General features: G+C 39.2%; 1 protein-coding gene across 13 annotated transcripts in view; it reads left to right on the top strand.

Annotated features, from left to right (window-relative positions):
• The window catches only part of Birc6 (baculoviral IAP repeat containing 6), a 185,621-nt gene that overhangs the window by 60,928 nt on the left and 114,233 nt on the right, over positions 1-10,460 (top strand). For 9 of the 13 annotated variants that reach the window (XR_004114160.1, XM_031355889.1, XM_031355888.1 and 6 more), the window contains exons 11-14: positions 3,482-3,707; positions 6,883-7,043; positions 7,938-8,069; positions 8,483-8,614. Coding sequence is in view for 12 of the 13 variants with exons in the window: in XM_031355889.1 (XP_031211749.1) it covers positions 3,482-3,707; positions 6,883-7,043; positions 7,938-8,069; positions 8,483-8,614 (651 nt within the window). In the remaining variant the exon portion in view is untranslated. The remainder of the gene's footprint in view (positions 1-3,481; positions 3,708-6,882; positions 7,044-7,937; positions 8,070-8,482; positions 8,615-10,460) is intronic. The other 4 variants (XM_031355887.1, XM_031355886.1, XM_031355884.1 and 1 more) reach the window with 2 other exon arrangements.

The raw sequence follows: 10,460 nt of genomic DNA, 5'->3' as shown, positions 1-10,460 counted from the left end.
CTTTTTTTTTTCCTTATAATGAAGTCTTCATTGCAATGTTTAGAAAGACATTCTTTGACTAGGCTTATTATTATACTATTTATAATTACCTTTCTGGTTGCTGAAAAATGTTACACAAACTTCGTATAGAAAGAAATTATTTTCATAGACTACTCAGTATTTATGAGATCTGCCTAAGATATAAAAATATCATTTCTCTTATGTTTTTATAAATCACATTTATGTATTTATTTTTTTGTATGTGTGTTTGTGTGTCTGTGTCTGTATGCTCACCACAGCCCTTGTGGAGAAGTCAGAGAACAACTTGTAGGAACCAGTTCTCTCTGCTACATGAGTCCTGAACTGAATCCAGATTGTTAAGTTTGGTAGTAGGTGCTTCTAATTTCAGAGCCATCTTGCCTGCCTTTTTCTCTCAATACATAGCTTTTAGTTTAAATAAGGAGAACAAGAGAGGGACATTGGGGTTGGAGGAAAGGCTCAGCAGTTAAGAGCACTTTCAGCTCTTAGGGCCAGAGTTCATTTGCCTTCAACAGTCTGTAATTCTACCTTCAGTAGATCTGATGCCTCTGGTCTTTGAGGGTACTTATACTCACATAAAGGCATGTATATACACATAATTAAAAAAATAAATATCAAAATATAAAATAAGAAGGAATATTAAGTAAGTATATAATAATCAATGGAGTAGACTAATAGTCTTCATAGCACATGTAGTTGAATATCTAAGAGACAGTCTTTTTTTCTTTTAAGATGTATTTTATTTTATGCGTATGAGTTCACTGTAGCTGTACAGATGACTGTGAGCCATCATGTGTGTGGCTGCTGTTGATCTCAGGACCTCTGTCAGCCTTGCTTGCTCTGGCTCGATCGCTCCGGGGTAATTTACTGCAGTTGTCTTCAGGCGCACCAGAAGAGAGCATCCAATCTCATTACGGGTGGTTGTGAGCCACCATGTGGTTGCTGGGATCCGAACTCACGACCTTTGGAAGAGCAGTCAGTGCTCTTACCCGCTGAGCCATCTCGCTAGCCCCTAAGAGACAGTCTTATTGCAGAGGTTTCATTGTCATTTCCTCATCTCTTAACCTCTGGATAGCATTGAGTGTGTTTGCTGTTTTTACTGGTCCCATTGTCCATGACCAAACTCCTGTCAGTATTACCTGGGCTGAATTTACACTTCTCCTAAGTCACCTGACAAAGGCCAGGTTGTGTTCTCTGGTGTCCAGCTTGCTACTTTTGCTTTTTGTTCCCATCCATACTCTCCTGTTTTTAAGAGTTAATTTTACAAAAGACGTAGCAAAAGCATGTTAATTCCAGCTTAAAATCTCTTCTTGGCTTTGTTGACATCTATGAAATAACTATAGGCTGCTTCTCAAATAATACAGAAAATTTTCTTTTTCATAAAAATCTTTAAAAGTAAAGAAGGTTTCATTATGTAGCTCTGGCTAGCATGCAACTTACTGTATCGACCAGACTTGCCTCCAATTCAGATATTCACCTAGCCTTGTCCTCTGAGTACTGGGATAGCAGGTATATCCTACCAAGCCCAGGAATACTTCAGAATTTCTTTTAAAATATTATTTATTTTATATGTATGATGTATAAGCTGCATATATTCCTGTGCACTAGCACCACATGTATATCTGATGCTGCACAGTCCAGAAGAGGACATTAGATCCCCTGTCACTGGAGTTACAGAAAGTTGTGAGCTCCTTATGTGGGTCCTGGGAATCTAAACCTGGGTGCTCTGTTTGAAAAGAACAGCCAGTGCTCTTAACCACTGAACCTTTCTCACCAGCCCTGACTTACTCAGTTTCATGTTCTTCACATTTCATGTTCTCTTTCCCCTTGTCTGTCACCCTTTATCCAGTCCATGGCATGTTTGCTCCTACTCCCCCCATGCTGTGGATCAAAGCTAGTGCTTTATCTATAGCAAAGAAGTCCTCTCACTGGCCTGTGCCCTATCCTTGTACCGCTCCCTCTGCATATCCAGCTACTTCTTCTGTGGTTCTGTAACTCTTAACATACACCACAGTTTATCTTCTCAACCTAATGTTTAAAAGAAATTTAAGCAAGGCTTGCTGGCACAAATTTAACCCCAGTACTCTGGAGGTGGAGGCATAGATTGGTTGATCTCTGTAGATTCCAGGCTAGCCAGGGGGACATAGTGAGATCTTGTCTCACAAAACAAAACAAAACCAAGCAAACAAACAAAAACAGAAAAGAACTGGAAAGTCAGCTCAGCGGTTAAGAATACTCATTGCTCTTGTAGATAACCTGGGTTTGATTTCCAGTGACTCATAGCCCCCTGTAACTCCAGTTCCAGATACGAACCCCTCTAACCGCCCCTATTACCAAGCACACACATGGTGTACATACATACATGCAGGCAGAGATTTATAAACAAATATTTAATGAAGTAAATTTTAACCAAATACTTAATAGACATTTTAAAAAAGCAGTAAATAAGTCAATAAAAGAAGCTTAAGACATTTTCAGTGAAAAATGTGTTTAGGAGTTAGATGTAGTGCTGCAGGTCTCTGATACCTGCACTTGGAAGTCTCAGACTCTGGAGTACTCTAAGCTTGTGGCCAATTGTGTCTACACAGTGAAACTGCAATTCAATTCCTCCCTGTAAAAAAAAATGTTAAAACACATGCTAAATAAAAGCAATATCTAAAGTTGTTATTTGTTCTTTATGGAATCTTATAGTTCAACATTTTGATGTTTATTCTCTTACACAAAAAGTAAACTTTTGTTGATCACTAGTTATATAGTTCATTTTAAGAATTATTAGCATAGAATATGGTTATTTTCAATGTTTGTTTACTAGTGTATTTAGAGGATGTTTTTATCACAGAAGAGAAAGAATAGTTAATTCTTTATGTTTGTGTTTATTACCTTTGTCCATTTTACATGATTATAAAAGGGCATTTCTTATATAAGTGCTGCTACCTTGCATTTGCTTTGAAAATAGCATGTTATCAAAGTTAACTACCTATCTGAATGTGGTGATTGGTATTTTAGTACCATTGACTTTATTGCCCTCAATTATTTGCCCTTTTTATTTTTAAAAGATTTATTTATTTTTATTTATTTATTTGAGTACACTGTAGTTGTCTTCAGGCACACCAGAAGAGGGCATCAGATCACATTACAGATGGTTGTGAGCCACCTTGTCGTTGCTGAGAATTGAACTCAGGACTTCTGGAAGAGCAGTCAGTGCTCTTAACCCCTGAGCCATCTCTCCAGCCCTATTTGCCCTTTTCTAAGAGACTGGATTTGGGAGTAGTAAATCTGAGCTGTCCTGTAGCCAGTACTTAGTATGGAATAAAGATTCCTTAGCTTATTTTATTAATTTTTTCATGCAGTTGGCAGTGTTATATTTTGAATAGACAAAAAAAAGAAAAAAATGAACTAAAATGATGTCTTTTCTTTTTCTTTTTAAATCTGTTTCAAATACTGCACTTAAACTACTGTTAAGGAGTTGATTTATTGGTGGACCAGCCTTTCACACTTGAAATCTTGACGTCTCTAGTAGAGCTAACTCGATTTGAGACACTGACTCCACGATTTTCAGCAACTGTTCCTCCATGTTGGGTCGAAGTTCAGCAAGAACAGCAGCAAAGAAGGCATCCTCAGCATCTGCATCAGCAGCACCATGGAGATGCTGCTCAGCATACCCGGACTTGGAAATTGCAGACTGACAGGTACGCGGCTTCTCCAAGAAGCTTGAGACACTTCTTAGAGTAACATGGAATTCTCAGCTATCTTACCGTTTCTCTCTCTGTTTTTTGGGGGGGGGTTGGGGGGGTTGGTTTTTTTCAAGACGGGGGTTTCTCTGTGTAGTCCTGGCTGTCCTGGAACTCACTTTGTAGACCAGGCTGGCCTTGAACTCAGAAATCTGCCTGCCTCTGCCTCCCAAGTGCTGGGATTAAAGGCGTGCGCTACCACCGCCCCACCGTTTCTCTTAATATTGTAATATTACTAACTTTCTCCTTGTATTTGTCATTTGATTTTGGATATTCCTGTATTGCTTTGACTTGTAGGAGAATATGAGATGACCCACTGTTGTTACTTGATAGTTCACAGAGTTTTTTAGCAGATATTTAAATACTTGTATGTAAAACCAGTCACCGTTTCAGACACTAGTCTTGTGAAAGTCATATTTTAGTCAGCATCAAACAGTGAACAGATCTATCCTACTCTATATAGTCATAGTTCAAAGATGGCTGTGATTAGATTAACCTCGAGCTTGGGGAAGAGTGAAGATACATGCACAAGAGAGAGCACCCGTTGAAAGCTCTGTATAGAGATTCTGATTCATGGACAATGCAAGTATGAAGCCCCTGACAAAGCATATCTTATGGCTTCTAGAGTACGAAAACCACTCTTGTTGGAGTTTTGTGAACATAGTAGCAAGAACTAGTAGTTGGAAGTAAGATGTAGGAGATGAGGGGTTAGAGGCCTTTGAGCACAGAAAAGCTTTGACAATAATACATAGTATAGGATTACTCTTGAGTCTCCTGTTAGGAATTGATAACAGGTATTTATGGTTATGGATTGTCGTGATGGTAGGATACTGGTAGATGCAAAAACTTGGGTTTGGTTGTTGAACTGTGGATGGTACCTTAGAAGATAGTAATAATGATGGAGAAAGTGAAAAGAGTAGTGGGAGTCTGGATAGAATTTAAAGGTGAAGGGCATAGAATTTTCTGATATATTAACCTCTTATGTGCGAGAGGAGAGTCTTAGCAGTAGAATAGAGGAAGTAAGAAGTTCTTGTTTTACAGTGAAGATTCTAGGATTTCATAGATCTAGTTTGTGGCCCAGGAATCTTCAGGTAATTGATACATGATAGAAGCGTCTTTGAAGGTCAAAGGCTTTGTTAGAAACAAATCTCAAGGCAGGTACAGATTGCTAAGGTAAGATCAATGCCCTAATTTTCACCTTTAATAAACAAACGCAAAACAGGGGACTTTTTTTGTTGGTTTCTTTGTTTTGTTTTTTGTTTTTCGAGACTGTGTTTCTCTGTATAGCCTTGGTTGTCTGGAACTCGCTTTTTAGACCAGGATGGCCTTGAACTCAAAATCCACCTGCTTCTGCCTCCCAAGTGCTGGGATTAAAGGCATGCACCACCATAAATATTTTTATTTATTCATATGTGTATGTCTCTTTGAGTGTATGCCTCATGACCATTGAGGTCTGAAGAGGATATCAGATGCCCTGGTACTGGAATTAGTGGCTTGTAAATGAACTTGGGCCCTTTGGAAATGTGCTCTTTTAACCACTGAGCAATCTATGCAGCCTCTATTCCCCCCCTCCTTTCCCTTTCCTTCCCCTTTCCCCTCCCTCCTTCCTTCTTCCTTCTTCCCCTTTCCTTTACATTTTTTTCTTTCCTTTTTTATCTTCTCTTTTTCCTTTCCTCTCTCCCTCTCTCCCTCCATTCCTTCCTTTTTTTTTTTTTAGACAGGGTTTCTCTGTGTAGTCTTGGCTGTCCTAGAACTCAATTCTGTAGATTAGGCTGGACTCAAACTCAGAGTTCTGCATACCCCCTGCTTACCAACTGGTGGGATTAAAGATGTGTTTCATCACCGCCCATTTCCCCCTTTTCTTTTTTTGTTAATTTTTTTCTTTTAAAAAAATATTTTTTACTTACTCACTTTATACATCCTGCTCACTGCCTCCCTCCCCATCAACCCTTTCCCCCAATTCTTCCCCTCATTCCCTCCTCTCCTTCTCCTCTGGGCAAATAGGGACCTTCCTGGGTGTCCCCCTACTTTGGTACATCAAGTCTCTGTGAGGCTAGGTGCATCCTCTCCCACCGAGGCCAGACAAGGCAGCCAGGCTAGAAGAGCATATCCCACTTATCAGTAACAGCTTTTGGGACAGCTCCCATTTCAGTTGTTTGGGACTCACATGAAGATCAAGCAGCACATCAACTACATATGTGTGAGGATGCCTAAGTCCAGCATTGTATTTTCTTTGGATGCTGGTTCAGACTCTGAGAGCCCCAAGGATCCAGGGTAATTGACTCTGTTGGTCTTCCTTTGGAGTTCTTATCCTCTTAGAGGCTGCAGTCCTTCCTCCCATTCTTCCATAAGAGTCCCCAAGCTCCATCCACTGTTTGGCTGTGGGTGTCTGTTCTGTATCTGTCTGAGTCAGCTGCTGGGTAGAATGGGGAGGGGATGTTCAGGGTTAGGTGTGGGGAGGGACAAGAGAGATAGACAGACGCCATGATAATGAATAGAAATCTGCAACTGATGGGTATGAGGAGGTAGGGACCATCTTTAGGACAAGACAGAGACCTGGGATAAGGGAAGTGCCCAAGAATCAGTGGAGGTGACCTTAGTTGTGACTCACTACATTGGGGATATGGAACCTGAGTAGGCCACCTCCTATAGACTGATGGGAACTTAAGTGGACTGATAGGGACGCCAACCTACCTACAAAACTTTTGATGCAGAATTCATCATTCTACAAGAAAAGTAGGCATGGGGGATGGAGCAAAGACTGAGGGAATGACCAACATCCAGCACAACTTGAGACCCATCCCATGGGCAAGCATCAGTCCCTGGCAGTATTAATGGTCCTCTGTTGTGCTTGCAGACAGAAATCTCGCAAGGATATTTCCTCTTCATTTTTTGAGGCAGAGTCTTTGTATTTCAGTTTTGTTTAGAACTCTGAATCCCAGGGTGGCCTCTGTTTCTTGTTTCTCCATCATGAGTTCTATGTTTACAGGTATGCACCACCACACCCTGTTTGAGAAACAGTCATACCTTTTGGAATATGTAAAACATGGAGTAGAAAAGGTGATGTGATGCTAATGATATTTTGGTGTATGAAGGAAGATTTTTACTTAGCATTTTTCACCTTATCTAACAGCAACAGCTGGGATGAGCATGTGTTTGAATTGGTTTTACCTAAAGCCTGTATGGTTGGACATGTGGACTTCAAATTCGTTCTGAACTCGAACATCACCAGTGTCCCCCAGATACAAGTGACACTGCTGAAGAACAAAGCTCCCGGCCTAGGGAAAACCAATGGTAAGAGAGGTCGGAGCTACTACTGTAAGACCTTGCTTGTGCTTCCTTCGTGTCTACAGGAGCGTGCTGCTGTTCTTGTGACTCTTCTGTCCCTACTCGAGTCAGAGTCCTCTAAAGGGCATTCAGATTTCTCCAGTAACTTAGTCATTGGCAGAATTTATGACAGTAAATAGTTTAATCATGTCTTTTGTGAAGTCACATTAGTTCCACTTCTGTGACTGCCAGCTTATTCTTTGTCTTTTAAAAGGAAGAATTGATTGTATAAAAAACTGTTTTGAAAATTATTATTTGAAAGTAATCAGTCAAGCTATCCTTTTATGTAATGTCAGAAATAATAGTAATTTTGTAGGAAGCAGATATTAGGTCTTAGTACTTGTATTTCTTTTCTTTTTTTTCTTCCCTTTTTCTTTGAAATTTCATTTAAAAAGTTGAGTATAAATTCAGTGTAAAGTGACGACACTAAGGGTACAGACATTCTAATCTGAAAATGTTCCTTTGCCAGAACGTTTTTGAGTGTTTGAATGCTTAAGGGAGGTGTGTGTGTGTGTGTGTGCTCATCTGTATTTTCATGACATTTTCATTTAATGAATCTAGGGCTTAGGCAGTTGGTATCTTTAAAACTTTGTAGGAATTTGTATTTTGCAGCTTAGGGAAGAACTTTTTAATTTAGTTGCCAACAAGTTATATCTTCAGGCAAGTATTTTATTACTGTTTGTAGAGAAGACAGAATATAAAATCATTGAGTTTAATTTTCTCCTCTTGACAACAATTACTGTATAGCATCTATGGTGAAAATCCTCGTAGCTCCCTGTTTAGCAGAAGATTTTAGAGTTTTAGGCACAAAAATTATTGATACTAAGCAAAATTAAGTTTACTAATATTTTTATCCTCTAGAAACAGCAGTAGATAGGCAGATCACCTTTCCTTTGTCTCCAGCTCTTAACATTGAAGTGGAACAAAATGGGAACCCGTCCCTGGTTGATTTGAATGAAGAAATGCACCACATGGATGTAGAGGAGTCACAGTGTGAGTTCAACCACAGAGCTGTTGTCCCTGGCAGTAAAGGAGCAGTGATTGTAATGCATCCTGTTGGGAAAGACTTCCTTGTGGCAAAAAAGCCTATAATTATGCTGTGGCAGTATGATGTAATTTCCATCTCACCTTTGTGAATATAGCTGCACTAATACTTGTGATTTAGCCATTAATACCTTGCAATTTGAAATCAATGATTCTATAGATCCTTTTTTCAAAATCAAGGTGAAATATAAAATGAGAATGGAAAACAACACATAACAAATAAGTGATTATACTGATGATTTGTTGGAACACATTTTATGTATTGTATTTTATGTGGTGGTATCATATGGAAATGGGATGGATATATCTTTATTGGATTTCTGATAATACACTGAAAGAAAAATATGTACTTTTGTCTTTAGGTCTTAGGTTATGTCCCTTCTTAGAGGATCATAAAGAAGACATTCTGTGTGGCCCAGTATGGCTTGCTAGTGGTCTGGACCTATCAGGTCATGCTGGGATGTTGACATTGACAAGCCCCAAACTTGTTAAAGGTAAAGTAACATGTTTTGTAAAAGTAGAGTAAATAATGCCTGCACAATAAGAAAGATACTTTTGAAAACTAATCACAAAAATGATGTTTTGGTTGGAACTTTGATTAGAACTTCCAGCAGCTTCCTGTGTGTGAGGTTATTACCTATCATGAGTACCTGTGTATGTGAACTGACTCTAGGTTTTTTAGGTCTTTGTATGTCTTAGGGGTAGGGTTATGTGGCTTCATCACAGTTTGGTGTTTTAGGAAAGTGCATGTTTTATATTGGGTGGTTTTGAAACATACACCCCTAGATAAAGGTAAGTTCTGTATATATAAGTTTCATTGTATTTCCTTTTTTTTTTCTTAAGATTTATTTTATTTATTTTATGTGTATGAGTGTACTGTAGCTGTACATTTGGCCGTGAGCCATCATGTGTATGGCTGCTATTGAACTCAGGACCTTTGCTGGCCCCTATTGATCTAGCATAATTTACTACAGCCGTCGTCAGATGCACCAGAAGAGGGCGTCCGATCTCATTATGGGTGGTTGTGAGTCACCATGTGGTTGCTGGAATCCAAATTCAGGACCTTTGGAAGAGCAGTCAGTGCTCTTACCAGCTGAGCCATCTCACCAGCCCTTCATTGTATTTCTCGACTGTACGTTATTTGTTAAAGATTTGAGATACTATGACGAATTTGGGTTCATTCTGGGAAGTGGTGGTATTTAAAATCAAATCTCTTATTTAGAGTATAAGATAGACTTGTAAGGGTGAAAATGTTTAGTTAAAACATGGGGATGTGCCTGGTGGTGGTGGCGTACACCTTTAATCCTAGCACTTGGGAGGCAGAGGCCAGCCTGGTCTACAGAGTGAGTTCCAGCACAGCCAGGGCTATACAGAGAAATCCTGTCTCGGGGCGGGGGGGGAACAACCAAAAAACAAAACAAAAAAACCTAACAAAACAAACAAAAAACATGGGGATGTGTCTAAGGAAACTCTTAGTGTTTTGTAGTATTTTATTATTTTTTAATCAAATTTTCCCCATGAGCTCTTTTTTTTTTTTTTTTTTTTTTTTTTTTTTTTTGAGACAGGGTTTCTACATAACCCTGACTATCCTGGTATTGATTATGTAACTCAAACTGGCCTGGAACTCAGAGAATCATCTGCCTATACCTCCTTAGTGCTAGGAATAAAGATGTATGTCACCCCACCTATCCCTCATGATCTTTAAAGTGATAGAAGCAGTGATTGCAGAATCTAATGGAAGAGTAAAAGTATGAATTGTGCCAAACAGAAGATTGACATCTAGTGTTGTATCAAATCAGTCCAGTATATTAGTAAGAAGAGTGGAACAGCCCTGAACTACTTGGATCGGAGAAAAAACAAGTGAAACTTGAGGCAGGCAGGAATGTGGAAAACAGCAGGTGGCTTTGCAGCTATTAAAGTGTATAGTGCCTGCTGCAGCAGTAGTCTGATGGCTTGTTAGTTAAGTCTATATTTGAGAATATTTTTGCAACATTTTACATTATAGATGGGATCTCTGATCTCAGTTTAGTTACAATACATTAGACTATATTATAGGGTTAGTGACTGTTGAGTGCTTTCTTGATGAGAGATACAATAACAGGAGTTTTAGGTAACACCTAGGTGTAGGCACTATTATTTATGAGAAGAAACCGAACCACATGAAGGAATTTGTCGCATGTCTGAAAGGGGCATATTAATTACCCAAATCCTGGGTTTTTGGGTGTGTGTGTAAATCTCAAACCATTTTTTTTTCTTCACTTAAAAGTTTTTCTTTTGTTTTTTTTTTCGAGACAGGGTTTCTCTGTATAGCCCTGGCTGTCCTGGAACTCACTCTGGAGA

The sequence above is a fragment of the Mastomys coucha genome, unplaced genomic scaffold, assembly GCF_008632895.1.
Source record: "Mastomys coucha isolate ucsf_1 unplaced genomic scaffold, UCSF_Mcou_1 pScaffold6, whole genome shotgun sequence".
Classification (NCBI taxonomy): domain Eukaryota; kingdom Metazoa; phylum Chordata; class Mammalia; order Rodentia; family Muridae; genus Mastomys; species Mastomys coucha.
This window is presented reverse-complemented; position numbering and strand designations above follow the sequence as displayed.